This window comes from Condylura cristata, unplaced genomic scaffold (genome assembly GCF_000260355.1).
Source record: "Condylura cristata isolate star-nosed mole 26May11 unplaced genomic scaffold, ConCri1.0 scaffold00021, whole genome shotgun sequence".
NCBI classification, from domain to species: Eukaryota; Metazoa; Chordata; class Mammalia; order Eulipotyphla; family Talpidae; genus Condylura; species Condylura cristata.
The window spans coordinates 26,554,051-26,575,768 of record NW_004567122.1 but is presented as its reverse complement, the minus strand read 5'-3'; the positions used below and the strand labels follow the sequence as shown (position 1 = coordinate 26,575,768).

The window sequence follows — 21,718 nt, the reverse complement described above, 5'->3', positions numbered from 1 at the left end:
GTAGGAAGTACATTATTTTTCTGAGTACACACACAGTCTACTGGCTCAAGAGAGCATGGTCTAATACAGATGTGTACTCTTTTGTTCACTGCAGAGAGAGAGAGAGAGAGAGAGAGAGAGAGAGAGAAAACAACTCCAGCACAAAGAAATTATCTAAATTTGGAATTATAAAATATACTTCCAAGGCTAGGTTGGTTACGTTTTCCCTGAAAACTTCTGTTTACCCTGCTGTCTGGCTAAGCTTCAGTTTAGGTAGGGTGCTCCAATCTGAAGGTCACATTCTCTCTGTCTTTTACATCCAATAGGTCCAACCAAGTTCCTTTTCTTGATAGTTAGTAATAACAGAAAAACTGTTTTATATCTTACATATATTTTTTCATAGAACTATCTAAAAGTAAACCTTGAAAAGGGATAAGAACACAAGTGTATTACTGCTTGCACAAATGCATTTAAATAATTATTTTCCTATCCTCTCTCAAAGTGTCCAACACAAATTTTCCTGGAGCAACTCCAGATCTCCTGGGAGTCAAATGAAATTCAAAAATTCCATCTTTATTGTTGGAAACAAACAAACAGTGGGATTAGGCCTGATCTACAAGCCCCTCTGGAGCACTTCATAGAATAGCCAGCCACAAGACAACTAGCCCTCCTCCACCTGCCGCTTTCCTCCTTGTGCTCAGGTCCAGGGTTGATCCCTCTCAGGTTTCAGTTTTTCCTGGCTTGCCTGTCTCCCCACTTATCTTTACATTCTCACAGCACTTAGTCCAGTGCCTGGCACACAATGCCCATCAAACATGTGAAGGCGAATGCCGCTGAGCAATACAGTGGTATTTTAACCTTGAAAGTTATCCATGTGGACATTTACTTTTTAGGAGGTATCAGTAGCTAAAGAGACAACTTAATCCCTGAACAGGAGAGCACCACTTCTTCCATTGTCACTATTCATTTATCACTCAGTTTAAGACGTTCAGCTGCTCTGAGTCAACTCGAACAATGGTGCCAAGAATGTGGGTGTTGTAACCTCTGGCAACGCTCTGAACATGTCTGTGTGTGGTGTGATTTCAGGGTTCAATGCTCAGTGGGCCAGTACATCTGTTTACCACAGTTTGGGGTAAGCTCAGCCTGTGTTTCCCTAGGTGGCCCTGGGCTGTTTGCTTTCTGTTGGTTTGCTTTCTGATGGTCAAAGTACTAGCAGATGGTGAAACTAGGTGAGGAAACATGCCCAGTGCAGATCTATTAGTGTTTGATAGAATGAGAGTTGTCTACTGACTAGGTCTTAGTACATTCTGGACTCTTATAATTAAATCTCAGACAAAGTTCTCAGGCACGATTTCAAGACTCACATCTGAAGAATGGACTTATATAAAGAACAGGTATAGAGTCTTCATTGACTGAATATTTTCACCCAATGGGATAAAGAAAACTTTGACTGAAGAATATTCATATCTAATTTAAATTTCATAGGCTAACAGGATCTTGTTTCATTTTGTGGGAAGACCATGGGTGTCTTTTAGCAACAAATGTTTGCCAGAGACAAGTGGATTGTTTATGAGTTCGCGAGAGCAATCTTAGGTATAATATTAATGGTTGTAAGTGGTGAAAAGTAGACTATGTAATTTAATGAGTTAGGAGGAATAACCTCCTAACTCAGTTTTGATCCTTAGTTTTGATCCTGAGTCCTCGGTACACAGTAGACAGAATGAGAGGAGGCATTTACATTTATATTTTTATGGCTCCGATATCCAGATACAGTCATAGAACTGTTATGTAAGGGCTGAGGACAAAGGGCAACCCAGAGGTGCTATAATTAGGAAAACCAAGTGCTGCATATATTAGACAAAATCTATAAATCAGCTACTTTATGTAAGACCAAAGAACCAGAGGAAATCATCTAAAAACTACAGCAAAATATGAGAATGTCTCACCAGAAAGATTTATCCAGTCTAAGGAACAAAAACAAAAAGAAATGAATAAAAACAAACAGAGGCTCCGTGGCCTGCGGAATAGACTCAAGAATACCAATATTCACATAATGGGACTTACAGAGGGCAGGAGAGAGAGAAAGGGGTAGAAAGAAGAAAGAAAAAACAGTCATATTTTACTTAAAACAAAAATACTCTTTTAGACTATAAGGCCAATCAGTGGTTAGCAGAAGGGAAAGGAGAAACAGGATAAAAATCATGGTGAAGAACAAAACTGAACTTTTAATAGTGAACTTAATGTACTATATACAGATGTTGACTTAAAATATGGATTCCTGAAGCTTATAAGGTGTTTAATGCTATGTTACTTCAATAAGATATTAAAAAACTCAATGAACAAACATGTCACAATCAAGCCATCAAAAGACAAAGAAAAAAACTCCAGAAACCAAAAAGCAACAACAGAGAGGGAATTCATCCCAGACAAGGAATTCTCAGTGAAGTTAAGAGTTGATTTGTCATCAGAAACCATGAAGGCTAAAAGGCAGGGGGATGACATAGTGGAGAAAGGTACTCAAGGGAAACATGCCAACCAGTAATCTGTTTCTGGCAAAATTACCCTTCAAAAATGGAGAAGTGATGATATTCTCAGAAAATAAAAAATGGAGTTTGTTGCTACATATTTGTTCTACATGAAATGATAAAACTTTTTTTGAAAAGAATTAAAGAGGACATAAATAAATAGAAAGATAACAATAGGACTGGAAGAGCTGATATAGGTAAGATGACAATAGCCACCAAATTGACCTACAAATGTTACCTAATCTAACAGTCACCTTTTAGTTTGTTTTCCTGAAACTGAGCTGATCCTAGTACTCATGTAGAATTGCAAGGGACCCAGGGGGGGAAAAATGTTGGAGATACATTTCTTTTTACAAAATGTTAGTATCTGTATAGGAATCAAGTCTTTGCAGGAGGCAGGAGTGGCATAGGATGATATGTAGATCAACGAGACAGGAGTGAGAGTCAAATTCTAGAAATAGTGTCAAGAAAATGAAATGTGGGAAATAACAGTCTTTAGCAAATGATATTGAAGAGCTGAGTATCTATATAAAGAAATGAATTTAAACTCTATTCACATGATAAAAAATTAACTCAAGACAAATCAAAGAACAAATACAACAGAAAAAGTTATAACACACTAGCAATAAACACAGGCAGATCTTGGATTAAATAAAATTTTTTTGATGACATTTAAAGCACAAGCATAGGGTAAAAATAACATAATAAGCCTTATTTAAAAACCCTCTATACTTTAGAAGACACTATCAATAAAGTAAAAAGACAACTATATAATGATACAGAAAATTATAAATCATTTATCTGACAAAGATCTGTAACCAGTTTATGTAAAGAATCACAACAAAATAGTAAATAAATTATTATAAATAATTATAATCTGGACAAAAGTTTAAAGAGACAGTTCCCAAATAAGACAACAAATGTGCAATAAGTAAATAAAAAAAGATATGCAATCTCATTACTTATGAGAAAATTCAAATCAAAACCACAATGAGATACCACTTTAGCACCACTTGGGTAGTTACAATTAAAAGAAAGATAATAACAAGTTTTGGTGAGGATGTAGAGAAACAAACTCTCATATATTGCTGGCTGAATATAAACTGGTGCAGCTACTTTGGAAAAAAACTGTTTAACAATTCCTCAAAGGTCAACTTTCAAATTATGATATGGACCAGCAATTCTACTTGCTGGGATATACCCAAAAGAACTGAAAACACAAACCCACACAAAAATATGTAGGCAAATGTTCATAGGAAATTATTCTTTTTAAAAAAGATTGATTGATTGACTGATTTATACATACAGGACTGGGGCAGGGGCCAGAAATGCAGGGGCTATGAGAGGCTTCACCAGAGACAGAGTGGGGCACAGAACAGGCAGACTGACTAAGTACACTGCTCAGGGAAGCAGCGGGCAGGACAGGAGAGGTCTGCTGAGCCCGCCATGTGGGTCACCTCCGGGCCTGAGGATTGAACTTGCACTGAGGTGTCTGTGGCTAGCTTGCAGTGCTGCTCCCTAATCCACTGCACCACCAAGGAAGGCCCAGGAAATTATTCATAATAGCACAAAGTGGAGACAGTATAAATGTCCATTACTAATGGGTGAATAAAAAATGGGGTATTTATTCAATGGGGCAATGAATGGGATATCTATCCACTCATAAAAGGAATAAAGTACTGTAACATGCTACAACATAATGAACAGTGAAAATATTCCACTAAGGGAAAAGAGTCACCACAAAAAGGCTGCATGTTGTATAATTTCATTTACATGAAATGACTGGAACAGGCAGATCACAGAAAAGTGATTAGTAGTTGTGAGCAGTTGGAGCTAGCAGGAAGTGGGGAGTGACTGCTAAAGTATGGTTTTTCAATGGGGGTGATAAAAGTGCTCTGTAATAGTGGCAATGACTGTATGATTTGGGGAACATACTAAAAATCACAGAGCCATATGCCTTAAAAGAGTAGACTTTATGTAAGATGAGTTAAATGTCAAAAACATTTAATATATTAGCAGATATTTGAAAAAACATATGTACTCTATATAATGGCTAATTTTCTTCCTCTTGTCTCCTTCCCCAATCTAAAGGAACAATGACACCCAGTGTCACCATGTTGATTCTGCAGCTTCTTGTGTTACTGGCCCACATCTAAGTACTCCCAGCTGAAAAACATGGACCTGGGGACCCGGAAAGTGAACAAAAGAGCCAGAATCATGACCCCATTTGATGTCAACCAAGGGAGAAACAACTTTATCATGAGAAAGGAAAGGGATTTCAACCAAGCTACACAAGTGGTTGGAAAAGCCCTCAATATTCATTGTCTCTTTTTGCTCTCATTCCATATCCATCAAACCACTTTCACAAGAGTTCTAACACTAGAAAGGGAGCACATCTTCCAGGAGAGAGGAATTACATCTATTGAAAATTTCAACCATCTCCCCTTTCCCCACAACCCGTCCTTTCATCCCCTTCATTTTTTTTGCTTCCAGTAACTTGATAAATTTTAATCACTCTCTATGCCTCTGGAACATGGAAAAACAAAGGTCAGATTTTGGATTAAGGTAGATTCATCTCAATCATGGATGACAAACAGACTTTAATCTATATGCTAACTTCAATACATTAATATTAAGGAATGATTCTGTAATGAACAAGATCATGAGGATGCCTCCAAGTAAAGTTTGACAGAATATCATGCTTGGTTATTGGTGCGGTGCCTGCACTGAACACAGACAGGAAGAAATCATGTATGTACTACATAATGGCCACCTGACTCAGGTAATACTTTGTCAGAGGCCTCTAGCCAGAAACACCCTGGTCTTATCCCTCCACCCTTGAAGTACTACATTTAAAACAAACACAGGTTTGTTTAATGTAGGTTATGCCTGCATTTCATAAAATGAGTTTTTCACCCTTAGTCATTTATAACTCAATTAAAGGAAATTGAACCTATACTCCATCATAGGGTTCACAATCTGCCCCACCCATTTTTCCATCAGTGAAAAAACAAAATGGTTTATTAGGAAATGCTTCTTTTGGTTCTTATCTTCTAGGATGTCAACTACCCTACACATCAGAAAAGTTAGAAATAATTCTCCATATTAAAAATTATGTCTGTAATAAAATTCTATTCCTTGCTTACTTTGCCTCTCAAAGCATTGGTAACTAATGTCTCATACTTATCACTATTTCCATTCCCTGTGAGCATAGAGGATCTCTCTGTATGTGTGTAAGAGAGAGAGAGAGAGAAAGATAAAGTAGGGACAAAAGGGGTTGGGGCAAGAAAAATGGATGATGTAAATGATCTAGCATTTTCAAATCAGAGATGATAGGACTTATCATTAATCTAAGGTTTCCACTGGCCAAAGTGTATGCAATACCTTCTTCACACTAATCATGATGAGGTAGCTTTTAGTAGAACAGTTCTGGACATATTTCAGGTTTCTGAATATACTTGGTTAATAAAGCAGTGTCTTAAGATAAATTGCTGTTTCTGGGTAGGTTCATTCCAGGGATACAGAATGAGAGAGGGAGAGAGCCAGGATATACAATCAGGTCACCCAGGCCAACAGTCTTTCAGTACATCATCCCAACCCTGCCACAAAGGGCTCTAAACTTGAGATCAAATTAAAAATCAAAGGTACTAAAAAAATGATCGTCATGCCCTCACCCAATACTCCTACAACAAATAAAACCACAATGGGCTTATGTAAATTTTACACAAATAGAAGATCTCAGACTAACCTGACACTTTAACTCTTCTGTTGTTTGTTGGTCTATTAAAATTCCTAGTCTTTGCTTGTATTTAACTTTCAGTGCTATGCTGAGTTGAAGATGACACAGATCTACTACAACACTGACTGTTAGATTAGATAAGAATAGAGAAACACATACACCTAAAATGCTAGTGAGGATTTGTTTTATACTTTTTTGAAATTTTAGGAATATACGACTAATACAATCAGAATAATAAATACAGCTATTTCTCTGAACACCAAAAAAGAAAAGAAAGGATATATTTAGCTTGAAGAAAAGAAAATCAAGAGCTCTTTGATTAATGGTTTATGAGACAGAAGATAACAGAAGAGGCAACTAGCAAGGAGAGATGCTTGCCTACCAATATCAACATAAGCATCTCTAATATCTTTTTTCAACAACAGAGGAAGGGTCTTGGGATCAAAACATGGATTTCCGAGACCTTTTGTAGTATATATCCCACAAACATGTTGTATAAGCCACCAGAATTGTCACAGAACAATAATACAGTCATCTTTTTATACTGTCTTCTCAGAGCTTCGCTTAGCCTACTCTAGTCAGAGGACATTGGAAACAGTCTGAAGTACAAATCCAATTCCACTTGCCAGCAACCTGAAAGTAGGTATCAGCCCTTGAGTAAAAACACACACTCTGATTCCTTCATGTGTTTGAATTCATTCCCTCTGTGAACAATCCCAAGCCATCTGTCAGATGCTGACCTGGGTTAAAGGTTCTGCATGGGGTCCTAGGACAAGAGAGAACTGACCCTCTTTCACGGCACTGGTCTCATCAGCCCAATGCCTCACCAAATGAAAAAAAACAAAAAAACAAACAGTCAAACAAAACAAGCAATTGCTCTGGTTTTAACTGGAGAAACACTGAAATGACTGACTTTCAGGAAGGGTAGCTCCATGCTGTGCTTATAGATAGGAGCACTAATATTACCAGAAGTCTCCAGGGATCCCCTAGCCCTTTTCAGTGCAATTCAAGCTAAGTACTTGGAATTTTTTGATCTCTATTAAAGAAGAAGGCAAAATGGTTATTTCCACATGATGGGAATATGATGTGGTTCAAATGAATTCTACAAACATTTACTAAGGCTTTGTATTAGGGTTGACAGCAAAGACTTTCTCATGGTCCTTGTATTGAGCCTGATTTTTAAAAAAAAAATCCTAAATTCTTTATACCTAGGACATTTGTTTATACTTATGACACATAAGTGGCAGTAATTTGACTTAGTTTATATCTGTTTCTAGTTTTGGTTTTCCCCACAAATTTAATAATCCCCAAATGACATACTACCTTCCATACATGTAGATAGTGGTGTCTGTGGGTACTGGGCCCCCAGGCTTTTTTTTCTTCTAGTTAAGTTGCTCCAATTTTTATTATACCTTTAAAACTTTTTTCCCATAGTTTTGTGTTTTTAAATTGAGGGGAAAAGGATTCTATAATGGAAGTTCACCTTCAAATTTATAACTCTGCCATCTTGATCAAATAGTTTATTTCTACTGTTTTCTGTTAATGATTTTATATCAACCAACATGACTATGGTCTGAAAGATGTAGCTCCCCCAAATGCTTGAGCTGAAATCCGAATGTCAGTGTGGTGATATTAGGGTGTGGGTCTCTGGGGATGCTTAATCACCAGAGTGGAGCCCCTCATGAATGGGATCAGTGCACTTATAAAAGAGACACACAGTTTTCTGCCACATCTTCTGTTAAAGTGAGAAGCTGATCTCTGCAAATAGGAAGAAGACTCTCACTAGCACCTTACTATGCTGGCACCCTGATCTTAGACTTCCAGGCTTGAGAACTGTGAACCACACATTTCTGTATTTTTATAAACCACACAGAAGCCTGAACTGATTAAGATAAACACACAATATTAATATATGGCCAACCTTTTCAATTTGATATTTATTTCAGTATCCACTCAGTCCTTGGCTCCTTGAAAGCAGAAGACATAGTTACCAAGAAGCAGTGACAAGACAGGAAGAGATGAATCTCCTGCAATTAACTGACCTCTATTATACTATGTTATCTCAAGCTTTTTTAATAGGAGGTGAGAATAATGTGCTGAAAGAGGCAAGTGACTTTCAGTTAGTTTCCAATCAAAAGACCTCGGGTATGTATGAATGCACCAAAAATACATGCAAAACAGTTTATCACCACTAACCTGAAGCCTGAATTACAGCCAGTTCGAATTTTTCTACTCCTTGTTCTACCTTTAGTAAAAGTGCTAAGAAAAAGAAAATGGGTAAGGAATGAGGCATGAGGGAGAAATGAGAGGTAACTTAAAACGTTGACAACTAACTGTATCTTGCCAAAGTTAAATGTTCTTCGTTTATTGTAACCCAGCAAGTAACTGTATTCACATGTATTTCTTTGTGAGGAAGTATAGCTCATAGAAGACAATACAGATCCCATTCAAAACTGTCAATGAACAAATCAGTGTTTCTAATCAAAAGATGTGTCCTGTAGTAATCATCTGAACAGTCCTCACAATCACTGATTATACACCAACAGCCATAACAGAGACTTCTGGCCCTGGGAGATCACTTCTAAATGGACACTAGGCAATTTCATTAGAACAAATGTTCAGTTAGCAACCTTATGTTCACTTTAATTCCCAGCTCCTTAAATATAGTGGAGCTTAACGACTGTATCCAATAATTAAGGAATATGATCCAAGTAATTTGACGTGCTAATGTCCCCTGTGAAGTTTTAAATCAGTCAGTAATTCTTGACAAATTTAATTCAATGTATTTTTCATTCTAGTTACAAACTAAATATTGGATATACCCTCAATCTTGACACGATTAACACTTGGGATCAGATAATTGTTTGTCGAGGGGTCTGGCCTGTATATGCTAGGAAATCTAGGAGTGACCCTGGCCTTTATATACAAGTCTCCAGCAGCATTCCTGAAGCTGTGACAAACAAAAACATCTCCAGACACTGCCAGATGTTCCTAAAGGATAAAATCAGAGCCACTGTCTGGATAATATCAGCTTCCTAAGAAAGAACTGGTTTGGATGATTCTAAGAGAGCAAGCCTATTCCCTTCCTCATAGGTGTCAATTTCAGACTGACTACTTTCTCCCAGCCTGATGTCCAATGAATTTATCTAATTAAGTCACACCTTTGTTTTCTCATCTGGGATTTATAATTATTTCTACAGCTCCTGAAGACTAAATAAAATCAGCTATGCAAAATGCTTAGGAGAGTACTTAGCAAATACCAAGCACTCAGTAAGCATGGGCTGCCATTATTGCTACTCTAAACTGAAATTAGTGTAGAAGTCATTCAAAGCTGTGGATAAGCCAATCAGTGTTTCTAATCAAAAGGTCTCTGTCATGGTGCAATCATCTGAACATTTTAGTTTAGAGGTCCTCACTATGCAATCAGTGAGCTAGGGCACTTTGGATATTCAGCTAGAAAAAGAAAGATTTTGATCTTTCATTTGAGGGACAGTTGCTCTTTTGAATAAACAACATGATGGAAAAGGTGGGATTAAGACTTTGGAGTCAGAAGTTTGGGGTATAATTCACATTTCCTTGGGGAAATTCCAAATGTTCTACCTTCAGGTTCATTATATACAAGTTCACAGTGGAAGTTATCATTAACAGTATGTTTGAAATATAAAGACATAAAGTATTATTTTTAAAAGCTCTGTGAAAATCATTGCAATGCACAGATGATCCTAGGATCTCCCCTAGTGAGTGTAATTGAGCAGGGCCTCCAATTTCTGTGCTTTGAAATCCATCATCTCACCTGCTTCAAAGGCCGTGCCTTCCTCTGGCTTCTCCCCACCAATGACTGAATAGGCAGGAGGATACTGAGGCAGACACCCTGAAGATACAGCACTCTGTCTCTTGGCTCTAGTGAGAATGAAATAATAAATTAACATCTTTACACTTTGCTTCTCATCTTTTTCTTTTTATAAAATACTTTACAGTTTAAGAACTCTGCATACCCCTCCACAATTCTATTTTTTCTTCCTCAGAGGTAGCTTATATTTTAATTTATGTATATTTTCCCATTTTTACTCTCTGTGCCACTATACACATACAATTCAACAGTTATTTGTAGATCTAGTTGTTAATCATATCTAAGCATGTGAAAATAGATAGACTGCCTTTGTTTGAATTGTTATGCTACATTCTGATCATTATACTCTGTGAAGTGACTATGTCTTAATTCATCATTTCTCCTTCTGATGGATGTTGTCAATATTATCATTATTACAAAAACATGTAAAATCATTTATTTAAAGTAAATAAATATAAATTTGACCAGTGAAAACTGCAGGCAAATATTATACAGGTGAAACTAAACTGATAAATAAACATAAGGGAAACACTAAAGTATATTTTTTAGGGTGTCGCACATCTTAATAGTAATTTTCTGAGATCTATGCTACTTGAGGAAAGAAAGCTCTACTAACAGTAACAAATATTCAGTTATTCACATTGCTATTCTCTCAACAGCCACAGCCCAGAGGAAAGTCACCATAGCTCCTAACCTTATCATTTTCTGTTAATATTTAGTGAACATTTCAAATACAATTAGCTGCTTCTTCAGATTAAAGGCTTTTACATAGGTCCAACAATGAAGACCTGTACATAGAACACTAGAAGTTGATTTGCTCCATTCTTATATTTTTGAGTGTGTCACACCGAATTAAAGAAATGACAACTGGAAGGCTAAACAGCTAGAAAATATCACTTCAAACGTGAATATTCTTCAAAGAGAGTGTAGGGACAACACTCTTCTCACAAGAAGAAATATAAGAGAAGCAAGTGACAAAATGCTTTCCATAGGACTCCTGTTTTTGGCTGTTTGGATTTCACCTGGTAAGTTCAAAATACATTTTCAGAATCCTGTTTAATTTTTAAAAACTCATGTAAGGATAGACTTAAGTCATTAATAGCACACTTAAAACCCAAATTTTGGTTGTTAAAAATGGAAGAGGAAGACTAGATGAAAGGGGGTCCTTAATCATTGTCTGAATGTTTGGTTTTGTAATGAGGGAAACAACCATGGAATGAGGTGACTTTATGAAATGTTGTTCAATCTTGGTTGGGGACTTAAATGGAAAATTATAAAAGGTAAAAAGTTTGTGTAAGATTGTGATTTAGAAAATTCCTGAATCCGAGACTGGTGAGTATTAGGACTCTGAATAATCACAGTGGGTGAGAAATATAAATTAACAAATAAATTGACTAGTAGATAAAAATTACTTGCCAAGTGATAGTATTATAGCTTGATCATGGTGTCAAATTGAAGACTGGCTCCAAAGTATAAGACTTTTGAACCCCTCTAAAAATACATTTTTGAAATGCCCAAATGCCCGATAGCTTCTCTTCAAAGCACATATACTAGTGAAAAGTTAACTTTTTTTTTTAAACAACAGTCAAATTAGCCAATTCTTGGTTTTACTTCTGGTTTTGTTAGTTTTGAAGAGAAATGATGAGTTTGCTAACTGCATCTTTGTAAGAATATTAACATTGGAAGTCCAGGAAATTCAATTCAACTGAACATTTGTTAAGTGGCTCCTAAATTAATGAGCACTTAAAACAACGTTTACACAAAATGCACTGAGAAAGTTAGCCTCTTCCTCCAAGTCTTACTGCTAGATCAAGCTTTACATAATAATTTCTACTGTCTTTCCAACTAATCTTCTCATTCCACACTAGGTTAAGCGGGTTTGACATGTTCTTACTTCTGACAATTTCCCTCTTCCATGTTTGCAAATATGAGGGATGTATTTAGTATAAAGTAAACTTTGCTAGCTCAGTTTATTACTCCTTTAATTCAATCATCTTCTTGGATTTGATTATGAGGACTAACAATCAAGGACCATTTCAAAGTAATTTAGAAATTCTAGAATCATTTCTGTGAATCATGCTGTTGAATTATTTTGCTTACCCTAAACACAGGCTTATGTCATGTCAGTAATAAAGAAAATTTGAAAAGCACTATTTATGCCATTAATCAGTGGATAATTTGAAATAAACTATCATAATGGAAGTTAATGATTATAAACAAACACATTTACACATACTTTATGTGGCATAAAACAGAATTTTGTGAAGGCAATGGTTAATTTTACATCTACATCAAGAGTCAGAAGAAAACCTTCCCTGATTTAAACTACAGAAAGTGAGGAAAAAACTACAGTGAGAGCAGAATTTTCAGAATCCACTGGGACATAAAGCAAATGGATACTGGCGATATGTGATGCTAGGAAATCTGCTTCTCTTGTTTCTCCTTAGTACAGGCTGGACAGTGGGCTAATATATGTGCAGGGAAGTCTTCCAATGTGATCAGGACATGCGACGACCATGGCTGTGGCCAGTATGCTGCTCAAAGGTATGGAATATCCCAGATAAACACCAGACTCTTGGCTCTAAGTCTCTTTGTTGGTATTCTTGCCTTACATTTCCTTGAGTGATCATAATCATCCCCCAGAGACGGCAGGGAGCTCAGAAAGGACACCCATTATATCACTGCATTTGGAGTAACTTTCAAGAACTCTGCTTCAACTGTGGGCTCTAAAGTAGGAACAGAACATGGAATAAAGAAAAGAGAGGGGCACAAACCCTGCGTTTACCCTCTCAAAGTTTTCATATTTAGATTATCTCACCCTTTCTTTTTTCCAAAGTGAAGATCCAACATTATTATCCCATTTTGTGGATGAGGAATTTGAACTGAGGCACCAAAGGGTTAACAGACAGACACAGTTGGAGTTATTAAAGGTTGGACTTGGGTTCAGGCCATGGGGTTCAAGTTGCATCATACCATATTGTACTGACCCAGCCTCTGAGAGGCCAGTTCCTCCAGGAAATGTGAGTTTTGTGAATTTTCAGTAATACACAGCACCATCCTGGGGATATCATTCTCTAATAAAATAGTCATGTGTGCAATTTCATCACTGATCTCCATCCTAATTATAGTGGAACTTTCACTTATACAAATACTACTTACAAAGCAATATGGGTATCTGGAATGGAGCTAAGAAATAAGAGAAAATGGTCTTTGAGTTGCCGAATTTAATAATCAATTTGTGCATACCCACTGGACTTAACAATAACTCACTGTCTACTCACTTGGTACCTACTTGATGGTGCTTAACATGTAATTCTATCAATCCCGGTGGGTCTGACTTTCCAGGTAAAAACTATGAGAAGGAAGAACAGGTGGTCAGCGCAGGAGGGAGTGAAAGCAGTAAGGATTACTAGATAATTTTGTTTTGTTCTGTACACTTTAACAAATCCAGAAGTATCACTTACTGCATTGAAACTGAAATACCATATGCAGTACATGATGTTTATGAGGACTTCTGGATTGCTGAGAGATAAACAAGACTAGGGTAACAGGTGATCCCTTTACGATAGATTTCATAAAAAGACAATACTTTTCCAGATAGCTATGAAAGACATCTATAAAATTTACTTACAAAGATTACCTCATTTCCCCAAAATGCTACATAATAATAATATATAACATTTTTAAAGGCTTCCTTTGTACTGAGAGTTATTTTTAAAGCTTTAATATTCACAACATGATTATTGCTATCTGCAGGGAAGAAGAATAAAATTGGGCTAAACAGAATCAAGAAACCTCACCATGGTTTGGAAATCCTAACATTTCTGGCTGCTTCAATTTTTGAAAGTCTAGTCTGAGAATAATGTTCTATCATATTGCTGTGCAATTAAGTACCCAGAGCAGTGACTCATTCTTATTTACATCCCAGAAATCACAAGCCTCATCAGGGTGTGGATGTCCTGTGCTCCGATGGAGCTACTGTGTATGCACCTTTCACTGGAAGGATTGTGGGGCAAGAAAAACCTTACAAAAATAAAAATAAAAATGCTATCAATAATGGTGTTCGGATATCTGGAGGAGGTAAGAGGTAGTATATATACCTAGGAGATGTTTGATGCTTGCTTAATGCATATTCCATTGCATTCATGGACTGCCACAGAAGTACCATATTCCCATCAGAATAGTAAAACCTAGAACATAGAGGATATAGGGATCCAAACAAAAATAACTACTGTATTTTCAAAGATGTTCCACCACTTTCCCTAACTTTTAGCACAGACCCAAAGAAACTCTATAATTAACTGAATAACTTTCTTCCTGTGTTCCATGTGGTTCTGCTTAACAATCTATAAACAAATAACTTTTAGCAATATTAACTGTAATTGATATGTCCATTTATCCAAATGCCACAATTTGAAAACAGTGATCTTTGATTCCCAAAAGCTTCTATTCTAAACAAAGCTGGGTCTCCAGCTCTAGATATTGGGGTTGTTTTTTAATTGCTTTAATTCTACTGAGTTATAACATACACATAGCACGTATACAAAAACTAAGTGCACAGCTCATGAATTTTCAAAGGGAATATAACTGTGTAATGAGCATTCTGATCAAGAAAAAGGATATCAGCAGCATCCTGATATCCTTAATCATTTTTCCCAGCAAGGTAATTGCTATCCCAACTGCTAACACCATATATTAGTTTCACCTGCTTTTAAAATGCTATCCACAGCATGCAGTGTTTTTTGTGTAGCTTCTTTCATGCCACATCTTATTTGTGAGATTCATCCATGTTTTTGCCCATAGTTTTAGTTCCTTTATCCTTACTGATGTATAGCATTCCATTATGGGTGTAGATTATCAATTTAATCATTTTTCTCTAGGTGGGCTTTTAACTAGTATCCATTTTTAGGTGATTATGAAAAAACTATGAACTTTCTTGTAGATATTTTATAATGAATGTATATGGATGTGTGTGGGAGGGTACCCCCCTTGCCATGTCAGTGAGAAGAACTTTGAGATGAAGCTCTCACATCCTTGAAGACCTAGACAGTGGCTACCTCTTTAGGCCTGAAATCACAAGAGAAACTGCTGCCAACAATCAGGATCCACTTAATAGCCAAGGTCAAAATTAGCTTGGCTACCTAACAGGCAGCAGAACTGAAGCAGTAATCAGTTTCCTCAGAACCAGAGATGTGCAGTGTTCCCTAAAAATGGTGACCCTAGAAATGAAGAGACAGTTAGCTGGAGTGATGGGGAGGACAAGTCCTCTTAAGGAAGGGCTCGGTCACACAGCAAAAAAATTGTAATTCTGGTCATTCCCAGAGGGATGTGCCGCTATTTAGAAGGATAACTGCACTTTGGTGAGTGAGAATTAAGTTCTTCAGCAATTACTGGATACTCACTCAAAACTGACACTGATTCCTAGAGACCCAAAAGATCACTGTGGTTCACCAGAGAGACCGAAGCATACTAGAGTCAAGTGAGCAATGTAGTTTTTCATTAGTCAACCTTACAATGGGTCTGATGTATCTGCAGGTTTACCCTGTGTTATCTCCCCAGTTCCAGAATGCATAATTAAATCAATATACCTACTTGGCAGTTAGCAAATGCTATCGGAGTCCTGACTCTAGGCTACTTTGGTAATAGCTTCAAACTACACTCTTGCCAGGAACGTGTGGAAGTTCTAGTTGCTCTACATGTAGGGCTTGGTATTATCTCTATTGTTTTCCATTCAGCCATTCTGATGAGTGTGAAATGGCATCTCATTTCAGTTTAATTTGTTTTTACCTGAGGGTTAACGAAATTGAACGATTTTTTCATATTTTTTGATAACATTGTTATTACCTTCTGTGAAATACCTACTAAGTACTTCACTGTCTCTTCTTGCCTGTTTTGCTCTTATTGGTATGTAGGAGCCTTTTCCATATTCTGGATATAAATTCTTTGCCAGCTCTATGTAAATATCTCCTCTCTTAGCTGCCTTTCCCCCTAATTTAGTGAATAGAAGTTCTTTTTAATGCAGTCCAATTTAGTAGTATTTTATTTTATCACCACATTTTAACCTGCTTATGATACATTTGTCCACCCTGTCACATGAAGATAGTCCTTTATATATTTTTGTCTATAAACTTTATTGTTTCATCCTTCCTATTCAAATATGCCTGGAACTGCTTTTTATGTAAGGAGTGACACAGGGATAATTTTTTTTTAATCCATTTGATTTCTAATTGACTCAGCACCATTGACAAGACTCCTTTTCTCTATTCTACCACAGTATCTTTTGTCATAAATCAGGGTCTGAATATATGTGGGTCTGTTTCTGGTTTTTCTATTTTTTTTTATTGTGTTTCAGTTAATCTGTTAATATCGTACAATTGCCAAACTGTCTGAATTACTATAGCTTTAAAATGTATCTTGAAAACTAGTAGTAAAACTTCCCAACTTCCTCCTCTTTCAGATTGCTTTGGCAATTATTGGTAGTTTAAAATCCAGATTCAATTTGTCAAGTTCCACCAAAATCTCAGCTGGGTTTGCATTGAATATTTAGATCAATCAAGAAGAACAACTATTTTAAAAGCAATTAATGAACATGTTATATCCCTCCGTTTATTTAAGTCTTCTTTCATTGTTATAGTAATTGTAGAGTTCTTAAACACCTTTAATGTAATACATGTACACAAGACACATCTTATTTAATTTTGTTTAGTTCTTCAATAGCGGTACAATACAGAAGAAATACAGTAAAAATATTTCTAGTACCCATATTAAGTAAAAATTTTCTAGTAACCACATTAAGTATACTGCTGAGGGAAGCAGAGGGTGAGACAGGGGGTGGGAGGGTAGGGGGAAGTGTCTGCTGTGCCTTGTGAGTCATCTTGGGGAGAGGGATGGAGCTTGCCCTGAGGTGGTTGTGGCCAGCTTGCAGAGTTGCATCTTAGCCTGTTGCGCCACCAGGGAGGGCCCACAATTACTGTGCTTTACAGACATGTATAGAAGAGGGTTTTGTTTCCAAGCCAATACAAAAATCTCTTTAACAGCCAACATTTACAGATATTACCTGTATTATCTCACCATTGTCATATTTTTTTTTTTATAATTATGGTATTATACTAAGTCTCTGTTTCTGTTTGGTGGAGGCTTTGTTTTAAAACCTGTCTTCTTTTGAAATTTAAGAATATTTATATTCTTGTGCCAGTTATTTCCATTTTTCTTTAGTCCTTAATATATAATAATTTTGTTAAGTATGCCTTGGAGTTGACATTGCTTTGGGTCAATTTTCTCAGCAGCCTAGTATTTTTCCTGCTATTCATCAAAGACTATTAAATTTTCATTTGAATCTATTCTCCCTTGGGCATCTTGTAATTTTAGTCTTCATTTTTGATAAGATTTTGTCATTTTCTCCTTTATTAAGTTCAATTAATACTCATTTGTCTTCTTATCCATTCTCAGCAACCTAGTATTTTTCTCCTATTCTTCCAAGACTTTATTAAATTTTATTTGAATCTGTTCTCCCTTGGGCATCTTGTAATTTTAGACCCCATTACTCCATTTTTTCTTCCTTATTGAGTTCAATTAATACTCATTTCCTTTGTCCTTTTATCCATTTCTGCTTTTATTTTTTTGAACTTTGATTAAAAAACCCAGATTGTGAATAATTTTATTTCTTCTTTTCTTTTAGGTTTCTGTATTAAAATGTTCTACATTAAGCCAATTAAATACAAAGGTTCTATCAAAAAGGGAGAAAAACTGGGAATGCTACTGCCCTTGCAGAAAGTTCATCCTGGCATACAATCCCACATACATATTGAAAACTGTGATTTGAGTGATCCTACAAGGTATCTATAAATGGAAATGAATGACCAAATCTTCTAAATAGAAAGACATCCTTTAAAAGCCTGGATGCATAGCCTGGTTTTCAAGAAATCTGTTCAAGTGAAATATGAGGGATAGCATTTTGATTTGAACTCACTGCCACTTTGATGTTTGAGTGTCAACTAATTTCTTGGTGCACTGTGATCTTTCTGTCATCTGGGATCTGGGATATTTTAAGATTTCTCAGCCCTAAATATACCAGATAGATAAGCACATGAATTGAAGCTGGTCCAGAGTACATTTCTGACCCTTCTAAAGTTAGCTTCCTTTTTATTTGAAAAGAAAAATAAGAAAAAGTCTGATGCAGATTTTATGGTGTAAGAAGAGTGCTGTACAATGTTAGATACATATATACAAATATTAAACTAATTGGAAGTTATTATTTTTTAGTTAAGATAGTCAGAATTTCAGCCATATAATTAGGTTTATAAATTTGTAAAAGGTGAGCTGCTTGCATGGATAAGACAGAATATTCTAGTTTTTCAACCACATTCTCCTATACTCTATATGAAGAGAATTTCTAGGTACTGAGTGATGGCAGTCCAAGGAAATATGTAATATTCTAGATTTCAATAAGATTGCAATACAGAGAGTAATTCCATAAAGAGAAAGAAGTCAATCTTAACCGCGAGTACCTCTTGGAATAGTCTGTTGTCCTCATATTGCCAAATGCATGTCATAGATACTTATTTCTACACACCATTGTATAACTATATTATACTGTTCCTAGATATGCTGACAATAGGTACTAAGAGGAAATAAGACCAAGAAAATGTTAAAAACAAAACAAAAACAAAAAACAGAAGTGAGTTCTATTCTTTGGTAACAGGATCATATGCCTAGATTTTAGTTAGTCAATAAGAAATATGTAAGTTAAAATCATTACTCTGGAAACTTCATAAATTTTTGCTTACTAAGTTTTAGAATACAGAAAACTCCAAAAGAATGTTTCTATTTTTAGCTCAGACATGTGAGAGGAAAATGCAATTATTGGGCTTCATTGAGAAGTGACTGGACAAATAAACTAAGCCTTAGTAATAAGATGGAATATTATATAGCAATCATAAACAACTTGTTATTCTTTTTATAAAGTCAAAACCATTAAAATAAAATCACAGATTTTAGGAATACACAGATATGTTATAAGAAGGAACTCAAATAATTAACACTAAATACCTCAGGACTAGTTGGGGAAGGACAATTCAGAAAAATTTAAATAACTATCAATGCTGTAATTTTATAGTTGGGAGGTAATTTCATGTTATTATAAATAACACTTTATAGAACAATAGTACTTAATATGTATATGAACATGATAAAAATTTAATGATGACTCTCAGTTTAAATCTACTGGAAGACAATACTTTTTTAGATCCAGTTAGGTACTATTCTCTATTGTGTCATAACATCTTATACAAGGCTAACAAATCAATAATTTCATTTTTGGTTAAAGAAAGAAAACTATAATCAGTACTTTCTGGTTTGATCGTATACCTAATTTATCTCTTAGCCTCAAATAACTGGAGGTTGTTTCCAAAAATCAATTTTTTCCCCCAAAGGACAAAGGCTATGCTCCAATTGAGGAAAAAAAAAGGGGGGTGGGTGGGACAACACACACAGAGTTTTTTCAAGCCAATTTTGAAAAAAGCTCAAAGATGTTAGAACAATGAAATATATATATTTAACCTGCTAAATAACCAACCTTTGAATATGGGTATTATCTTAAAAACTATAGACTCTTTACCTGGAGTGGAGAGCTTCCCCAGGGTAGAGCAAGAAGGTTGCCTTCTATTAGAATGCCTAGCACTGGACAAGCACTCTCATATCTGTTGAATGGAAATGCAAACTTTAGACTAAAGGACTTCTTTCTTAGGAAGAACTAGAATACAGCGCCCCCTAGTGCATTATGACAGTTTTGTTTTTTAATTTCTTTGAGATTTTAAGTACCAAAATAGTATTTGACATAAGATTTTAAATATCAAAATTTTTGAGTATCAAAATATTCAGCTTCAAGTATTACAAAAATTCAATTTATATTCAATATAAAATGTTATTTTATTTAAAAATTGATTTGAGTGTTCTACAGGAAAGTCATTTAGGAACAGTATAAGTGGCAAATTTAAGAGACCAGAATTCAGAGTTAAGAGGAAAGAATTATTACATTCTAATGAAAACCTTTATGACTTTTAGTGGTATATTAACAGAAATGCATGTAACTTCAACTCCTATATATACCTCCCTAATATTTAGTACAAAATAAATGAAGTCAACAAGACTCATAAGGGTGGGAAAACAAGAATTTGAGAATCCTATTTTTCTGACTCTCAATACAATTGTAAATAGAACTTTCCCTCCCCTTTCCTTCATTTACATGTTACACACAAAATTACCCTCTAACAAATGCAAAGAAAATTTTAACATGAACATGTTTGAGTATAGAGCCAAAATATTTTTCAAAGCCTTAAGCTTAAAATCTATCCAATATCAAACTCATTCATTTAACTAAAATCTTTTAACTTTAGGTGAATAGTACTTATAAGCCTTCTAAAAAAATGAAGACTTTCGTATTGCTTAAGTATCAAAAAACAGTCTCTATTTCTTTTCTTGCTTTGTCTGGCCTAAAAATGTTTTTTATTTTATCCACCCAGTAAGCCAGACAACCAGGGTCATTTATTAGAGCTAATCAACTTTACCCTTTAAGAGTCATTGTCTTTGTTCACTGGGGCCAATGACTGGGCCACTAAATAGTACGATGCAGAGCACAACTTTTCATTCCATGTAAAAGAGGCCACTGCTGTTCATTCTCTCTCCAAGTGAGCAGGGGTTGGGGACATCCCCTGGGTCTCCTCTAGTCCCTCTGTACCACTGTGGCCTTTTACCTTACTGTCTACAACATACTCTCACTCCCTCCTTCAGGTCACCAGTGTAGTAAGGGTTACCCAGTGAGGCCAGAAGTTTATCTCTTCAGTATTTCATTACTCTGATGTCCTACCAGTCTGACCCCTCATCTCAGCTAAGCCATTTTCTTTATGTCTGTTTGTCCTATTATTCTACTCAGATTTTAAGTTCCCCACTATATCCTGATTCTGTATTCTCCTGAAGTCTTACGGTAAAAATAACATGATCTGTAATAGTAATAATAACAGTAGTAATAAATGTCACTAAGAAATTGGTTTTATATTTTTAGTCAGGAATATCAGCTCCAATACCACTTTATGAATTAAAGAACCGTAGGCTGTTCAGAGCATTCTGAACACAAGAGGGAATGTGATTAGGAGTTGCTCTCAGAGAGCTCATTGTGAGGAAGACTGGTACCGTGGGGACAGTATGGTCTCCAGATAAAGGGACATAAAACAAGTTAATTTTAAAAATTTACTACTTACAAATCATAACGTACTCCAATTTTTTATTAGGTGAGAGTATTTTCAATGTTTCTCCTAAATAGAAGATTTCACACATGGAAAAGGACTGTATTTCTAAATCTCTTCAGTTTAATTTCATAGAAAGAAATCTAAGATACTGGGGGAGGACTTAGGGAAACAATTTTGAAAAAAGCAGTACTCAAGTGCCTACAATATGCTGAATACTATGCTAAGATGCTGGGGAATCAACAGTGAGCAAATCGACAGTGCTCTTGTACTGATGGAGCTTATAGGGCAATAGATAAGCAGATAAAAATGTTGTAGGTAAATGGCAAATTATAACATTGCTAAGCATCACAAAGAGAAGTCAGAGTACTAAGAGACCTGAAGG

General features: G+C 35.8%; 1 protein-coding gene across 1 annotated transcript; it reads left to right on the top strand.

The window, feature by feature from the left end:
- The first annotated feature begins 2,314 nt into the window (after positions 1-2,314).
- Positions 2,315-17,967, top strand: LECT2 (leukocyte cell-derived chemotaxin 2). Its single transcript, XM_004686517.2, has 4 exons — positions 2,315-2,492; positions 12,541-12,637; positions 14,022-14,173; positions 17,772-17,967. The coding sequence occupies exons 1-4, from the start codon at positions 2,315-2,317 to the stop codon at positions 17,936-17,938; spliced, it is 594 nt and encodes a 197-aa protein (XP_004686574.1). The 3' UTR covers positions 17,939-17,967.
- The last annotated feature ends 3,751 nt before the right edge of the window (positions 17,968-21,718 follow it).

What these genes read in the sequence shown, in the direction of transcription:
- LECT2 (XM_004686517.2), top strand. Translation starts at nt 2,315, where the DNA reads ATGAACAAACATGTCACAATCAAGCCATCAAAAGACAAAGAAAAAAAC. An exon ending in GGATGACATAGTGGAGAAAG is followed by an intron (nt 2,493 to 12,540) that starts GTACTCAAGGGA and finishes GTTTCTCCTTAG; the next exon opens with TACAGGCTGGACAGTGGGCT. An exon ending in GGCCAGTATGCTGCTCAAAG is followed by an intron (nt 12,638 to 14,021) that starts GTATGGAATATC and finishes TTTACATCCCAG; the next exon opens with AAATCACAAGCCTCATCAGG.